Source organism: Tinamus guttatus, unplaced genomic scaffold (genome assembly GCF_059628265.1).
Source record: "Tinamus guttatus ecotype Peru unplaced genomic scaffold, ASM5962826v1 Tinamus_guttatus_pri_ptg000141l, whole genome shotgun sequence".
NCBI classification, from domain to species: Eukaryota; Metazoa; Chordata; class Aves; order Tinamiformes; family Tinamidae; genus Tinamus; species Tinamus guttatus.
In genome coordinates this window covers 983,278-1,001,278 of record NW_028288675.1, presented here as the reverse complement: position 1 = coordinate 1,001,278, position 18,001 = coordinate 983,278, and the positions used below count along the sequence as shown (strand labels likewise).

The following is an 18,001-nucleotide window of genomic DNA, read 5'->3' as shown; positions in this document are numbered from 1 at the left end:
ACAGACAAAAAAAAATGTATAGTTTTGTGCGGTTATAAAATCTTAAATGCTTTTGTGCTTGCTGCTTTGTAATTGAAGTATGTAAGCTCTGTTATTTATATATTTCTGTTACCTGTTATATCTTGAGACTTTAGCCGTCTGATTGGGAGCGACCCCTAGAGCCTTTAGCAGTTGTTGTCATCGTCTGTTACTGTGGTGGTTATGCTCTTACTCCATATTACTGCTTCTGTAAGCTTTTATTTTAAATATGCTCCTAAACATTTACTGAAGAAGTTTGACAGGTCAGCCAGACTCAAAATGGTAATGAGTAGTAAAGATGTTTAGTAATTTTGAACATGTTATTACCTATTAATAATAAATAAATTTGGATGAAGATGTCTCTGATGCTCTTTATCTCTGATACTGTTGCCAAATGAAGGATCATATCTGTTTTTCTATTGTATTCTAATGTTACTTGCCTGGGGCATCTTAGAGCAGTTTTCAGCTGAGAAAAACAGCTGACAACACTTAAGTATCTTTGTTTTTTAAAAAACAAAACAAACAAACAAAAAACCAAAAACAAAAAAAGCCTGCTTATTCCTGGTAGAAATCATGGCTTTACCTATAGAAAGGTTTGAGGCAACTCCTCCCTGTTCCTGTGTAGATTGCAGATGAGAATTCTGCAAGTTCAGCTAATGCACCTGAATAGCAGTGCTAATACAGCAGTTCTGTAATAACTGCTCTTTCACTGAATTAGAAAAAGGAAGGCACAACAACTGTAGCTAACTCTATACCTAAATCATTCCTTAAAAAAGGCAAGGTTGAGGTGTGGAATGTAGGGCAGATGTTCCATAGGAGGAGAGAGAGCTGGGCCTGTTCAGCCTGGAGAAGAGAAGGCTGAGAGGGGATCTGATCAGTGTCTATAAGTACCTCAAGGGAGGCAGTGAGGAGGATGGTGCTGGCCTCTTTTCAGTGGTGGCCACCAACAGAACTAGAGGAAATGGCCACAAACTGAAGCACCAAAAGTTCCACAGGAACTTAAGGAAAAATTTCTCAACAGTGAGGGTGACAGAGCACTGGAACAGGCTGCCCAGAGAGGTTGTGGAGTCTCCTTCTCTGGAGATCTTCAAAACCCGCTTGGATGCAGCCCTGTGCCACGTGCTCTAGGTGACCCTGCGTGGACTAGATGACCTCTAGAGGTCCCTTCCAACCTTAAGCATTCTATGATTCTGTGATTTTGGAGGAGTTAAGGGAGAAATAACTTTCACTCGGACCTTTCCCAGCCTGGAGCTTCTGCTGCAACCACATCTGCAAGGTTGAGGGCAGAGAGGAACCAGAATTTCCCTCTCCAGTTAGACTGTTGCTGCCTTATTCTCATAGTAGTCGATCAGAAAGTGTGGGGAAATGATTGGTTGTAAGGGCAGGTTTGCCTAGTTGCATCCTGAAGTGGCTACTTCAATACTCTACAAACTGGTCACTTCACTATTAACAATCAAGACTGAATAAGGCAGGGAAGGAAATTCCATGCTCAATAACCTGAGTAGGTTAAAACTTGCAATGAAATCAAGGCACTAGTAAGTATGAAAACATGAAATAAAACTCTGCTAAAAGTGTTTGTATATACAGGTTTTCTGCGTTTTCCCCTAGCCCTTTCTCTAGTGTTGTAGGCTTTATTTTATGAAGAGGGTGGTTTGGTTTTGGTAATGGTAGCAGGCTAGATACTCTTCACCTACTCTGCTTACTTTCTGAAAAGTTGTTCCAGCACCGCCAGACTTTGTTTTTTACAGAGTAAAATATCCCTCTACCATTGAGGCTAGAAAAACACAGGCCTTCAGTTTTGTATCTAGTCCAGGCACAAAACAACAGACAATCCTTTGCGAGTATCACACTTAAGTAACATTTATTTTATGAGTAGATGGTCCAAGTTCCAAGTCCTCATGCAGGCGAGGGGCCTGGTGCGTGAGGAGCGCTGCTCCCCGGCTTGTGCTGTGTGTAAGGCAGAACCCAGGTTCAGCAACAGTACAGGCACTTTGTTCCCAGCTCAAGCAGGGAAGAAAAAAGCCTCCTTTAGGTCCTGGTCCCCTCCCACCCCCCTAAAGCCTCCTGTTTATTAAACAAAAGGTTGTAAAAAATAGAAAAAAAATACAGGAAGTCGGTGCTCCCTAACCATACACTACTACTTTACTTCATCATACATAAGACCAGAAGTAGAAGGCGGCAGAAATCAAAGCTTACTCTTAACAAAACAAGTGGTCAGTTAGCTGGGCTATTGAGAGCTGTATGTAACTCCAAGAACGTGAGAGCAGCTATGTCTGGTAACAGTCTGACTTGGTATTGCCAACCATGTCTAAGAGCTTGTCTAACTATACCGTTAAACAACTGCTTATAGGAAGGAAGATAGGAAAGGTATTTTAGATTCCACATCATCTGGTTACATAAAACAGAGTGATTTACAAAAAACCTCATATACCAAACAATATTCTAAATAAATAGTTCATCTCGGTGACTATATACAGAGCCCCCCCCACACTAGTTATCCAAGAAGGGCATGTCTGTGTCCATGGGGGCCGGGGCCAGTTCACATAGATAGAAGAGGGTGGCTTCGCTGGCCTCCGCCTCCGTGAGCGGCTCCAGCCGCACCAGTTTGCTCTGCGTCGGCTCCGGGTCCAGGCTGCTCTCCAGGAGCTCATCCACCTCCAGGGCTTTGTCCACGCAGGGAGCAGTTTCTGCCGTGGAGCTGCTGCTCTCGGCGGTGGAGCCTGGGTTCCCATCGAGGAATGCGAGGAGTGGGAATGCTGTGTACTGGATGAGCTGTTTATCTTCAAGGAAACAGAGAAAAAAAAAAAAAAAGTCTTCCCAAAACACCGTACGTTCACTCAGTTGACATGCAATTTAAATGTAAAAAAAAAAACATTTAAGAAGAAATGTTGCATTAATACATAAAAAATGTTCAGACTCTTTTGCAAAATTACCATTTTTCTCTGCATCTGGTGCAGTACCAAGACTCCTTAAAGCAAACCTAATACTAAGTATGTTGCTTTGGTCATTTACTCATCAAACAAAAACTGATGAGGAGCAAATAACTGAGATATAGACAGAATGGTTTAGACAGTGTTTGTTCAACTGCTCACCAAAGCATTTTATTACAACTAACCTGATTTGGGCTTAGAAACCTGTGATTCTTGTGAAGCAGCTGGCCCAGCATTATTCTTAGCAGTTTCAATTCCCTTTGGCTCCATCTGGAAAAGAAAGCAATATCTAAATACACTCTTAAAACTTTATTTATTTCAATAGTTTGCGAATACAATGCCAACAGACCTTAGCTAACCAACTATTAAAAATAACAGCAATAACCACCACAAATTGTTTGTTTCTTTTTATTAAGGGATGCACTGGCATCAGTTATCCATACTATTCGATTCTGGTTAAGAAAATGCAAAATGGAAACAAAGTTTTTTGAAGAAAAAAAAAAAAAAAGGCTAACGCTCATAACAGACAAGGGCAAACTCCAAGAGTTAGTTCTCAGGTTTCTTTCCCACCAGACAATACAGCTGAAAACGCTCTGTATATACCCTGTTTGCAAGTAGTACAATCTTAGCAGATGCCTAAGTCAGGAGAACAGTACTGTGCACATGGCATTTTGTCCTCAAGGTAATTTAACATGCTTTAAATGATATTATTTGTCACCAACCAGTATGCTTCTTCCCCTTTCTGTTTAAGACTAATAGGACAAACACAACCACAGCCGCCTTATTCTCATGGACTAGAATAGCAGTAAAGAAAATAGGTGAAGGACAAAAAAATCCCTTTGCTTCTCTCACTGCTATGGAAACTGAAAAATGGATTAAAGACTTACTTTAGGATTAGCGATATGATCGGTGGGATTCATCTGCACGGAGCTTGTAAAAAGCTGAGTAAGACAAAACATACCAAGTTTTAGGTATCTCAGTGGTCTTGTATTAAGAATACAAACAAGTTCTATCTGCCTATGTGTGTCCTATATTTTCACCCTCAAACAGGATTAGAGTTTATTTACAATTAACCACCTCCGTTGCCAAGAAAACCCAGCCTTGGAGAGGAGCTGGTTTGGAACTGCATAACCTCTGTAACAAAACCACCGCATCACAGCTGACTTGGAGCAACAGCCTGCTACTGCTCTAGTCTCCAGAGTAGTGATTCATTCCTGTTTTAATGCACAGAGACTGGGGGGGGGGGCGGGTCTCTCAGGGCTGGACGACATCCAAGCAGGGGGGGCCGCACGGCCGTGCTGCAGGGAGGAGGCTGCAATAATTAAATAACTGTGAATTATACATTTGCTGCCGTGAGCACGTGGCCTCCAGGTGAGTGGAACAGTTACTTCCCTCCACACCTGAGGCCACTTCTGGAAGAGCACCCAGTTTAGGGACATCTCTCAAACTGTAGAGAGTCCAGAGGGCCACAGATGGGCAAAGGGCTGGAGCACAGGGCACACATGGGGCTGGGGAGCTTGACACGCTCCCGAGCTCCAAAGTTACATCGTGTTGTTGGCCCTGCTTCGAGTCGGGACTTGAAACTGGTGACCTGCACAGGCCCCTTTCAACAGAGTTTATTCTACTCTACACAAATCTGGAAAAAAAAATGGGAACATACACATACTCCTCAAAAATAATGTCAAGTGCCAATCATCTAAAACAACTATATCAAGGGCCTCTTCTGCCCCAGCTCACTGAGACTAGGGTCTTCTCAGTAACGGACTTATTCCAAAGAAAGAATATCAGTCTCATTGCTGTCCAAGCTCCTGTAGCCACAAGTATAAGCGTGTCCCATTAAGGAACTTTTGACTGAAGACTGGCTTTGAAATCAGTGTAATTGCCACAGGAGGGCCTTGAACAGTGTGCAGCACCACAGGAATGGAGATTACCACATACTTGTAACTTCTTTTTGAAATAAAGTAAATGCAAAAGAAGAATGTCTGTGTGTTTAAAATACATTTTAGACAGTAATAGGCCCCAAACAAATGCTTTTTTTTTTTCCTAGACTATTTATTACCACAACACAAGAAAGATATTAAAATAAAGTGAGAAAGTTACATCCACCAGAAGATCTGGATCTATGCTGAACTGCCGTCCTGATAACATGGCTTGGAAGTCCTCTAAACTGCAGTCAATGCTGTCAAGATAATCCAGGAGTTCAACTCTGGAAAACAAAAAGAAGAAAAATTCACAATGAAGTCTTGTAGAGATGTACTGTGTGCGCCTAAAATCTTCATGAATACTGCAATAATCACCTCTCATTGAAAACACTTTCAGAAAAGCCTGAGACCTTCCTGCCCGGCTCTTCGGAGCAGCGCCCTGGCGCAGCAGGCAGGAAGCCCCCGGCACAAACCCGCCTGCTGGGTGGATGCGGCAGCAGCGCGGGCGGCGGCAGCCGGCGCTCGCCAAGCCGCACCCACCCGCAGCAGCCACGCGATGGTCACTCGGAAGGACCATCAGAAGACACTGAGAAGTGACCCCAGGCAAGAGAAAAGGAGGTACGAGTTCGTACATGGAGATACCAAAAGCAGTAATATTTGCAACAATGAAAGCCTGCTAGAAATTCAGTGCATCCGTACTTTTAAAGTGGTAACAAGCCTGACAAAACCAAGTCTCCTGATATTTCTACACAAGCACCTAAAATAAGATCAATCATAACATGACTGGAGTAAAGGTGACCTGTAAACCCTAAGTCCTGAGCAGAAGCTGCTAATAATTCTCTTGACCTTAGTCAAACAATCAGTTCTGCCACTTCAAAGAGGCTACTTACTTCCCAAGGAGATTTATGTTCTGTGAAATGACGCCATTCTCGTTGAGGATGGAATCCATCATGGAGACGGGATCTTCAGCAGTCAAAGCCGATGGGTTATTCAGCTGCACAGCACTTGACATGAGAGGACTTGTACTGTCCCCCACGGGGCTGAGGGGATCATTAGCTGGGAGAGCGACTGGTTCTGTGCCTTTGTCCCCCTGAATCACTGGGGCATATTCCTCCTCGGTATCATCTTCCACGATCACAATATCGGGAGAATGGCTGCAGCTGTAAGAGGAGACAAAGGGATTTATCGACACAGCCTTTCGTACACTCATATAAACTGGTTCTGCTTCCTGGGTTCGGTCATGTCCCATTTCAGCCAAGAAAATGAGCTTTCCTTCTCCATTTTAATAGGAAATAAAGCAAGGCGTTCCTAAGCTTATGTATTTTCCATTGAAATGGTGCAGGACACTCAACATTGTTAACACAACTCGGCTAACAGAGCAAGGCCATAATGAGAACTGTGTCCGACTATAAACGTATAGGAACATTTTGACTTTTTTGCATTAGAAAATTTCTAAGCTTGCATCTAATCAAAATACATGTGAAGTGGGTCAAAACAGGAGGCCATGTAGCTAGACCAGTCTATTTTGTATCTTTCCCCTAAAACAAAATCATAATCCAGAGGAACCATAAAGGATCTTAGTTAATTAAGCTTCTTATGTATACACAAGAAGGCAATTTAAAAACTCAGTGGGTTTTTTAGTCTAAGTCTCAAATATTTTTTTCTCGGAAAGTCTAAAATATTTCTTTCCATCTATATTCTTATGATTTTCTTAGTTCTTAAATAACTGCACTGCCTCTCTACCACAGCCTTATCCTTATTACACTTCTGTCACAGAATGTATCCCTAGACATGAGTTTGACAGAAATCATAGCACTAGTTCAAGTAGCAACGAGGACATAACTAGGTTGTATTCCCTACAGCAGCATACAGGCCCTAGCAACTCAATGCAACTTGGGAATAGACCCGCATCTCAATCTCTGGATCAAATTTCAGGTGCTCATAACTAGGAGATGAGCTTCTACAATGCAAAGCACATCGAGAGAAAGAAGAAACATAGTCATGAAACACTCCAAGCCACACAAACAGAAGAGTTTTTATTTCATTTTACATGAAAAGCAAGCTGGGGTAGCTACTTTAGTTAGTTAGCTTAGCTTAGTTTAGTTTAGCTTAGGGCAAGGGGCTGCTCCTTCTTGCCTGTGTTCGCAGCCTTTTAAAAATAAGAGGACACCAATCCTTCCACCTTTGGACAAGCAGTGTCCCCAGCAAGAATGCAATAACACAGATTGCTTTTCACCAGTTGCTAACTTCACCATATTGAAATTTCAGTAGCCAATTTAACTCTTTGGAAGAGATCCACAGGTCAGTAAATCAGCACCTACAGCGAAGCTGCTTACATGCAGGAGTACTGAGCAGCACTTGCATGCAAGACAGCTGAATTGCTGCCTACTGTGCAACAGGGAAAGCCAGCCTTCTACACAGCCTTCTACACATTTCTTACTTGGAAGAATCTGAAGTGGTATCTTCATTGGTTTCTGGCGTAACAGGAGGATTTTCTTCATCAACCATAGGATTTTCTTCGTCACCCATGTCCTCGGTGACATCATAAATAATGATATCATCTGATATCTGCTCCCTTTGTTTTAAGCTCTCAGGTCTGTTGATAGGTACCTGAGGATTGTTTTTTAAGAAGATTAAGGGAATAGTCATATTAGCTTCAATATTCTGACAATTATCATTGCATGTAAGATGCCTTAAAGATGTGAGAGTGTGTTCCCAAATATCACAAGATGGTTGTGCACATTCATGTTTAACAGAAAAACACCAGTAAATGAACAAGTTACAGAATAGCAACTACAGAAAAAAAAATGCCTAGCATACTATACAGGCACAGAAATACACCTGTATTGTCAAACAGCAAATGAATAATAAAGCTATAACTATGGTACTACATACAAATCAAAAACACAAAAAAGTGACCCTGATCTGCCACTGAAGTAGCACCTTGTTGAAAGGTTACTGCTTCTAGGAGGCAGTATTCCTGTGTTACACCACTCACTCTTATGTCCCCCTCCCCTCCACAATCCCCAAATTATTTGGGTACCAGAGAGTAACTTTCAGTGCTGTAACTCATTTCAATGCCAAAGGAACCCGTCATGACTTTACTGGATTGGATGCTGCCTTGCAGAGCAGCAAACCGTTCTTGTCCCTGGCTGAGGCAGGGACTGCGAGTTCATTCAGGCTATTTCATCTGTCTACCCCCTTAACTCCTTACCTTTGTTGCAACACAAGGTATACATAAGAGAAAACTTACATGATGGTTACTGTCAGCTGTTTCTTTGACAATTTGTTGAAATACATTTGACTTTGTAGGCCCGTTAGTGTTCAGAAGAAGGGGCCTGAATCAGGAAAGAAAACGAAAGTAATCTCAGAACTGTGTCTTTGTTTTTTAGCCTACAAACCCCCTCAGCATATTGATCAGAGAGTAAGTTTTCAAGAGAATGTTTACCTCTTACGCTTTAGGCTCACTAGTTGGTTATTCTGCACCAAGGTAACAATAAATTGCACAATCTATGAGGAAAAGAATACTACTGTTAATAGCTGTTATACGCATTTTTTTGTTTGGTATCAAGATACCTTATAGTGTAAAACCTCAACAATAAACTCTACTCATTATCAGCAAAACTCTTGTTTTGTATGCTGAATATCATACAGATCAGGCTAAAATCAAATTTGATCAGAAAACGCTGCCAGGCAATAGCTATAAAGAATGTGGCTAATCAGTTCCCTGGGAAACGCTTTTTCATATAGCGCATAATAGATTTTTACACTAAATCATTAAATACACAGAAATAAAATCCAATAACTTCAATGATTAAAAGAATCCTACTAAGCAAAGGACAGAAGACACACTAAGGAGGTTCAGAGATTCAGGTTACATATAGAGTCAAAACCTGTCCTGGTGCAATGCAGGAATCTTGGCACATTCAGGGGTAAACGGGGGGAAAATGCAAGACACGCACAGATGACTTCATGCATTAGCTGGCCTCCCCCATTGAAATGGGGAATAGGCTTTCACTGTATAGAACTAGCTTGAAACTCAACCCAAAAATCCATACGAGGATCTGCTACAAGGCTGCCTGAAGTTTCGCTGTTTTGTGATATGCAAACAAAAAAAAATGCGTAAGCTCTTGGCATTTACCCCAGTTTTGATAGGTCGTAAGTCTAGCTTACACTAAGCTAGCGTATTATCTGTGGGTTCTATTCAATATTCTTCTGATAACACTAACCTTGTATTTCTAAAGTTAAGTGGGATGGTAATGAATGACCAATATAAAATTTGGTATTTTTTTTCAGTGAGATACATGTTTCCTAAGATTTGTCAGCTCAAATAATAGTCATCTATCTCCTAAAATAACAAAAAAAAGATGGATCATTTTATTCTAATGAACGAGGTACAATATTCTTAGATGCTTGGAGGGAGTACTGGCATTATCTTCTGCTTATGCAGTGGGATATGCTGAACCTTTGTCTTACCAATATATTTGTTCATCATATACCAGCTACTGTGTTTTTTCTACTAAAACGCCATTTCACACACACACACACACACACACACACACTAAAGAGCAAGTCTACACACAAGAGAACCTGTCACAGACATCCCTGGCTAGGAAGGCATCACATACTGATAATGGTAGAGTGTTACCTTCCGGATAACTTGCTGCTGTTGCAAGTGTTTTGCTCTCAGCTCTGCCACTTCCCTCCAAAGAGATTCATTCTCCCTGTTTAAAACGGATGTTTTAAGTCAAACCAAACCCAATTTTAAAATATTTACATTAATAATTTGTTAAATATTAGTTAGTTTCATTAAACTCTTTGAAATATGTTTTTAAGATCAAGGGGATGGAGGAAAGAAGACCCACACCATTACAGAAGTAGCAGTCTTGGCAAAGAAATACAAATCAGAGAACCAAGCAGAACATAGCAGCCTGCATCAGAGAACTGTTTTTCTCAAAAAAATATTTTAGCAATATTTCTATATCACACACTGATATAGAGTTTTGGAGCATTCCAAAACTAAGTGTCTTCCTTTCACATATGGAAGTCTCCCATCTCGTCCTTTTTCAGAAACTAAATCTTAAGAAATAAAATGAAGAAATAAAATGAATATACAGTGGTTTCTTGCAGCAGAAAGGCACCAAGCAACCTAAAAATATGCTTTCCTCTCACTAGTTAAAAAATAAAAAGGTCTTCATCCATACTGAGCCTGTTTGTCCTCCCTGACACAAATCTTGCTATGTACAAGCCAGCTATCAGAAAGCACGTTGATAACATCTTTACAAAACAAGCATTACTACAGCTGGGGGTTATCCTAAAAGTCACCTCTGGTAGTCCCAAGCAGGGGCACACTGAGTGCTGGAAAAAAGAGGATCCCAGCAGATCACAGCATATCAAAGTTTTCAGGTAAAAACATTGCTTTACATACTTCAAGTTTACCACTACTCTCTAAAGCCCAGAATGAGACAGCTTTAAAACACTGCTGTTGAAAGGAGCTTTGCTATATTTTCCGTGAACCTTGTTTCCAGCAGCATAGAGCATGTTAAGGGGTAGATAATAAATACAGGCAGATTCGCAGAAAGACAGCACTCCCCCTTCTTTTCTTTTGTAGCCTGATTCTCGACACAGAAGGGCACTAAAAAAAGGAATAGCAGCTCTCCACTACCGTTCAGGTTTTTTTTTTTTTGGGGGGAGCCTTTAGCCAAGTTTTCAGAAACAGCTCCTGATATATTTTCCATAGACACTTAAGCAGGGTATTATGCTTAAGCTTATTACTCACTCCTCAAGCTGCTGCTGCATCCAACGTGCAATTTAAGGGATGGTTCCATCACAGATTCAAAGTAAGGCCAGAGATTATGAACTTTTGTGTTTTCCCACCAGCTTTCTGAACGCGTTTTTTTAGAGCCTTAGCTAAATCTTTTGATTTAGTTCCAATTTCCACTTTGGCCATTTGGAACAACAATATGCCCGTCAAAGACTGATCACTCTTCTGATCTTTCCCAAGCTGTCAGGCTGTTAGCAACCGGATGGAATTTCAGCCAAAGTCAACCCTGCTCTGAGCAGCTGTTTGGACCACATGGCTCTAGAGATTCCTTCCAACCCAAATTAATCTATGATTCTAAGAGGTGAAAATGAGCATGATGCCTCATATCGACTGGTCAGTGCTTAATAAAGACTGCTCCTAGTTGAGCTAAGTTTACCTTTGAATATTACATTCAGTCAACTAATTATAATCAAAGACTTTAACAAGCATCTACTTCTTAAAACTTACCCCTATAGTTACCTCTGCCACAGAAACATGACATTACTTAAGTACTCAAACTGGAGTCTTGGAACAGAGTTAAAAGTGCTGTGACTTACAGAGCAAAAGTTTATGTATGCAAACTGTTACCTTCCTACTCTGTAGGATTAAGTCATTTGTGACACCCCTCATGTTGAGACAAAAAATACTAAACAGGTAATACTGCTATTCTAAAAATACTCTATTTATACACAGATTCTAGAGCCTGTGTATAAATACCTGTCTGCAGCACAGGTAATTCCCTGTAATTGTAGGTAATTCCTAAATTACATTTCTAAAGAGGTTTTAATAAACATAATTGCTTTACAGTTTTCAGAAGTAAGGGAATTGGGATGACAACAACAGAAAAACATAAATTAGCAAAAACAAAAATATTAGCTATAGTAAGAAAGTATTAAAAATAATTTTCACAAACTAAGCTCTGCCTCAAATGAAACTTGAAGACATAAAATACTGCGCTCTTATGTGAAGAGTGGAGTTGAATATTCAACCTGAGCAGCCAAATGGAATTAGTATGGAAGGTGTTGTATAATTGCATATCACTAGCCAATTCTTCAAACACTAAATTTGTTGTAAGAACATACTTTTTAAAAAATGTGATTCTTTCATTAAAGATCTAAAGATTATTTTCCCAAAGTAACAAAGTTAGGTATTTAGAAACTGAAAGGGTTACATTTGAGAGAAAATTTTTACAAAAAGATTTTTTTTTAATAAAAAAGGATATAAATAGAGAAGCCTAATGTTTCTTTTTTTTTTGCCCTATATTATCAGATTTGCTCAGTTTTAGTGATAAGGCAATCAGTTCCCGATGGAGCAACCTACCTCTTTAAAGCAGACAATCGAGACTCAATGGACTCTTGTTTAATTTGAACTTTCTGAGCACTGCTTATGATTTTGGAGAGATCTTCCTGACGAATCTTGTTCTCCTCAGGTCTCGAAGAAGAAACCTTTAAAGGATGAAAGCCCAGAAACACCACTTTGCTTTACTTATTTTAAATATATATACATATACATACACACACACGCGTGTATACATATACACATATAAAAAATAAAATTTGGTGATCAAGTATATTTCCTTCTAGCGCTGGCAATCCATATGGTCTTAAGTTTATAATCAATTATGCATCAAACACAAAATGCAGAAATACACAGAAATCTTTCTTCTAACACTGTCACCAAAGTAGCTTGAATTGTTAAACAATTTTGTACATTCAGATTCTTCGAGCATTTTAAGTGTTCCATTAATCATAACTGCTTATAAATTAACCAGTATTAACAAGGACACTTTTTCCCACCAGTTTAACTTGCTTTATTTCTGTTTCATGCATGTTCTTATACAGTGCTGATTCATGATGACAGCAGGGTATTTTTCAGAAACGTATTTAGCAGCGTGACAAACACAAGTTATATATATGGTCGCCCTCTCTTCTCCCTAGTTGGAAATTTAAGGCTTACAGTATCTTTACTCTGAATCAAGCTACATAAACAGGTAGATTTTGTTACATTAGCCATCATGAAGTCAAAGCATGCTCTGTACTTTCACTAACAAGCATTTGCAAAACAGTCATGTTAGCATAACTCATTTTTGCTACCTGCCATACTTAAAAGCAACTATGACTTTACAAAGACTTTACATAAAGGAGCCTAGTCAAATCCCTCAAAATACATTTAACAAGTAAAGATATATTTCTGCAGCAACACAATTTATTTACTTCCCAAAACTCCAAGCTTATTTGAACCCATAATTCTGCAATAATTCAATCAGACACAAATGTCCCAATACTTATTAGTACAGGTTTGCTATGCATTGAATTTTCACTAACCTTCCTTTTAATGTGTTCCAGCAAGTCCTCCCGGCCCTGCATAAAATAGGGGTGCTGAAACTCCACGGGACCATCGCGCTCCTGCTTAACAATCCCAGAATCAACATGGACAACTTTCCGGAAGCCATCTTAAAGGAAGGAAAAAAAAAAAAAAAACAGCTCTCAAAACCCACAGTAAGAAACTGAAGTTACACTGTCCCAACTACCATTCTATCAGTTCTGAGTCTCAGACAGTATCCTACCCCATTCTTTGCCATACTCAGACAGTACAGCAAAAAAGAGAGTCACTTCTTAAAGATGTTATCTAGAACTAAGTATCTACAGATCTAGAACTCTGCTAGAAAGCAAGGAAACAAAAAAGCCCCAAGAACTTACACATGTTCAACTGCCTGACAAAGCTTGCCATGTTGTTGTGCTTGAAGTACTTGGGAAGAATCTCCTTTGCAAATCTTTGTTCATCCAACACCAAGAAACTCTGGCCATTCTAAAACGAAAGAGACACATTGAGCTACTTAAAAACTATTGTAGAAACACTCTGGGCTTTTAGAATTAATCACCGGGGAGGAATGTTGCCTTTGTGAGTGCAGAATGCAACTGATCTTCCTGCCTACAGACAACTTTCCACAACAAAAAGTGTACAAACCTGCAGTTGCAAAGCAACTAAATATCTCCAATTTACATTGCTATCCCTACACCTTATGCTCCTATTAGAAAGGCTCCTATTGTTTCTCTTAGCTTAAAGCAGTAAGTTAATGCAACTAGTTAACTAACAATTACCACAGTTTTACTGCCAAATAATTGCATCAGTTTTATGTGTTGCTTCTTCAAAGGAATTAAACCAAAGAGACTGCACAAGGGAAAAAAATAGTAGTTGAAGTAATTGGAAGCTCTTTTTTCCTTTCTAGTATGAAAACTTGAGCAGCTTGATATAACTGTCACAGAGAGCACAAGATGTCAACTAGGATTTGGATGGAGCCCGAAAAAAAACACTCCAGGCAATATCGCCTCCTATGGAGATGTCAACTGTGGGTGAGGACCATCTTTCCATTACTGAGTTGATCCTGCCGTTTCTGCCACAGGCTCTGACTAAAATAGAAGCCTCAACAGTTTGCTCCTCAATGACCGCAGGACAAGTAACTGACAGGCTCCCAACTAGCCACATACACGGGTGCAGGTGTCTGTGCACCCACCGCACTCTCGTCCCGCTGTTAGCACGAAGCCTGGTGGCTTTGGCTCGTGTCAGCGCTGCTGCTCAGGCTGGCGAGCAGCCTCCAGATCAAGGAATCCCCTGTGCTTAACCTCGCAAGTGCCAGCAGCTCCACGGTCCCTTGAAACTTAAAAGGAAGAACCGAGGCCACGTGAAAATCGTTCCTTGACACCTTGATTCTCACAGACCAGCAAGGATCAGCAGAACAAGGCTTATACATCCAATAAGTTAGGAACTCAAGACAGAGAGGTCAGTGTAACAAACACTCCCTAATTAACCTGTAACCATCTCCTGCTGCCCCCTTCCCATGCACGGACCGATGCTTGGCAGGAGGAGGAGCAAGCGCTCATCACACAAACAGCACTAGAGTAACCTGCAATGGCAGCAGACAGTTTTAACGGGGCATCTAACTTCACAGTCATTTTGAAATGGTTGCCGAGGCCTATCCCTGAAAAAACTGGGGTTCTGCTAATGCTGAGAATCAGCAAATGTTTCTGCTGGTTTTTGCTGCCCTGACCACCATTTACAGCAGTGCTGTGAACAGACTTAAGACCTGACTTTGATTCACTGAACCCTTAACTACACAGCTAGTGCAGTTTTCAAGCCTCACATTACTAACTGCAGCATATATCAATCCTTCAACTGCTTAATTTCATGCTCACAAACATGTTTGCATGGACAGCACACACCTGCTGCCCCGCAAGGTAGGGGAGGAAACCGGATTTGTCTGTTTGGGTCTAACCAAATCCTTATCTTTATGCTGTAGGGATAAATGCTGAAACTGAAGTTAGCAGTTCTGTGACTGTACTGCTCCCTTATTGTTACACTTGCAGTCAAAACCTGTATTTTCTGTAAACCACAATTCTGATTTATTATTTTAAAAGATGCAATCACTTGGATACCAAGTTATCTCAATACCATCTCCCCCATATGGGAACAGTCGAACCCTGATAACATCAGCTGTGATTAGCAGCTCTCGCTTCTGCAAACTGCCTTAAAAAATCTCCAGCAATGCCACAGTCTTTGCATTTATTAATAAAATGGACACACCTAACAGCAGTCCTGGCTTGTTTGCCTGAGATAAATATATGCAGTGAATCCAAGAGTGTCCAAAACGAAGCATCCCCCAAATATCTTGGGTGTCAAAAAGAGCTTTACATTTGCATTAATGCTTAAGCAAGCATTGCATGCGTACCTTTACAAATACCCTTAGCATCTCTTCTAGAGGAAAAGAAAATAAAAAGGCACTAAGAGCAAAGCCGCTGAAATACAGGGGCAGTCTGTTTATTCTCTGAGAAGTTACAGCTGAAACTACTGATAGCTTTACACCAGTAAAGGGGTTAGGAAGACATTTTAGATATTTTTCTCGTTGCTTGAGCACCTAAAACACTCCCCGGCGGGGGCGGCCGCCGCAGCGACCCCTGGGGACGCCCGCGGCGGTCACGAGCGGGGGGGATTTCCCTGCTTTTGTAACGAATCTGTGACCCCAACGCACCGCGACAGCCGCGCGCCGCGCCCGGGCACCGGCAACGGCCGCCGCGCCACGTGCTGCGCGGCCGGCCAATGAGCGTGCGCGGCGCCCCGCCCCGCCCCGCCATGCCGCGCGCCGCCGGGGCAGCGCGGGGGCTGCCCGAGCCCCCCGGGCCCGGCGCCCCCGCGGCCTCCGCCGGGCCGGGCCGGGCCGGGCCGGGCCGCCCGCGGCCTCCCCGCCGCATGGCGCCTTCATTCGCGCGCCCTCCAGGCCGCGTTTGTGCACGGGGTTGGGGGGGGGCGCGCAGAGCGCGGGCAGCGAGGCCTGCGCACGGACTGGGCAGCGGCAAATTAAGGACACAGCCCGCCCGCCTTCTGCGTTACCGCCGCTACAGATTAACAAATATATATATAGATATATGCGTGCATATAAACGCCTCGCAGCGGGCCGCCAAGCAAGGCGGCCGGGCGGGCCCCGCGCTCCGCTCCGCAGCTCGGAGGCGCCTGGGCCGGGGGGCTGCAGCAGAGCAGCGTGTGGGGGCGCCGGGAGGTCCCCGCCGTTTTTAACGGCGAGGGGAGGAAGGGGAAGAGCCGCGGCCGCCGCGGCCCCGGCTGCCCGTACACCATGCGGTATTTTGTATAATAACGAGATAGGGGGATGTAGGGGCACGGGGAGCTCCCCCTCTTCAGCCCCCCCCCCCAATGGCGGTTGGGGAGAGCCAGGCCGAGCCCCGCAGGCCCCAGGCCGCCCTGCCCTCCCGCGCGGGCCCCGCGGCACCTGGCTCCAGGTGATGAGCTGGTTGCTGGGCGCCTCGCCCACGAGCGCCCAGAGCTTGCTGAGGAAGGCGGGGACCCCCGCGCCCGCAGCGGGCGGCGGCGGCGGCTGCTGCTGCGGCTGCTGCTTCATTGTCGCCCCGGAGCCTCCGCGGTCTGGGCGGGGGCCGGGCAGGGCGAGAGGGAGGAGACGCGGCGCGGCCGGCCCCCCGGCCCTGCTCGCGCATGCGCGGGGAGGGGGGCAGGCCGCAGGCGCACGGCGCCGCCGCACGTGCGCGCGCGCGTGCCCGCTCCGCGCTCGCCTTTACATAAGCGTCCCACGTGCGCGGCGCTCACGTGGCACAACAGGGCGGGGACATGCAAACGAGCCGCGCGGGGCGGCCAATCCGGGCGCACCTCACTGCGCGGGGCGGGGCCAAGCGGGGCACGCAGCGAGGCCCCGGCGCAGCCGCGGCCTCCCCTGCTCTCCAGAGGCCCCGGCCTCTGCGCCAGGAGGTCCTGGGGGGGCAAAGCCCTTTTTTAAATATAGTCATGGGCATGCTGGCCTAGGCACCTGTGCCAGGGGCTGCACAGAACAGATTAAGGAGAGTGCCTCCTTAGGGGACCTCCCTTTGAAGCAAGAGATGGATTCCTTGCTGCCAATAGCACGTAGACATATTAGCCCCATAGTGTAGCTGAAACACCAGCACCCCTACAGAAAGCAGATGTGAAGAAGCCTCAACACTGTCTCCTCTGATCTGGCATTCCACTTCAGCAAACTACTTGGTAATCGAGGTGCACCAGACACAGCAAGAAACACCTGCCTCCTCTGCCACGTTAACCACTGCTAATGCTCATAATGAAGCGAGCATCCACCTCCAACTGACACTTCAGCATCTGAGTTGTTCCTGTTTTGTCATTTAATTTGTTACGCATACGATCTAAGAAAAAGAACGTAAGCATATGTACAACAAAAACATTCAGACTAATCCTCAAGGATCAGTCAGGCAGTCCCTAAGGAGACCTCTTTCCAAAAGAAATAGTCTTTAAACTTCATACCCATTAGCTGTACAATGACTTAGGAGAAATTGATTCCAAAAGAAAGGAGATGCCAAGGAAAACTGCTAGCCTAATAAGTTCTGAAAATATAGTAAAACTAACCTCCTTCTGTACTCTACCAAGCATCCTGAGCAACTTCAAAAGCATCTTCAATTAATTTGTGCTTTAAGAAGCTATTTTATGGAAATAAACTAGTATGTTGACAGCTTCACAAGCATTCCATAAGTTTCACATCAGATGACAGTGGTATTGATAATGACACTCAAAGTCCAAGTGACACTAGTCTGCAGATTTTCCTTAATGAAACAATGTTATACAAAGCAAGGAACCAGAAGTGACCCAAGGTAGTCAGCGACTACTATGTGCCCTGACTAAAGGACATGGCAGAGGTTCTCACAATAATAAAGTCAGTAAAGAGACATAGAAAGTCTCAAGCATTTTAATTTGCATTTCAAATCCAGCTGTCTTTATTGATTTGTCTAGATCAATCACTATGCAGGCAAAAGACAAATCAG

The 18,001-nt window shown here is 43.2% G+C and overlaps 1 protein-coding gene across 2 annotated transcripts; it reads right to left on the bottom strand.

Annotated features, from left to right (window-relative positions):
* Positions 1-1,852: 1,852 nt before the first annotated feature.
* HSF2 (heat shock transcription factor 2) lies at positions 1,853-16,602 on the bottom strand. 2 transcript variants are annotated; one of them, XM_088521975.1, is made up of 13 exons: positions 16,453-16,602; positions 13,373-13,481; positions 12,998-13,125; positions 11,994-12,118; positions 9,519-9,594; positions 8,319-8,380; positions 8,124-8,208; positions 7,311-7,480; positions 5,761-6,030; positions 5,049-5,154; positions 3,836-3,889; positions 3,134-3,218; positions 1,853-2,798 (listed from the first exon to the last, which is right to left on the bottom strand). In XM_088521975.1, exons 1-13 carry the CDS (start codon positions 16,579-16,581, stop codon positions 2,509-2,511), a joined length of 1,689 nt encoding a protein of 562 aa, XP_088378101.1. In that variant the 5' UTR covers positions 16,582-16,602; the 3' UTR covers positions 1,853-2,508. The 2 variants fall into 2 exon arrangements, with proteins under 2 accessions (XP_088378101.1, XP_088378102.1); XM_088521976.1 differs by lacking the exon at positions 3,836-3,889.
* Between the last annotated feature and the right edge of the window lie 1,399 nt (positions 16,603-18,001).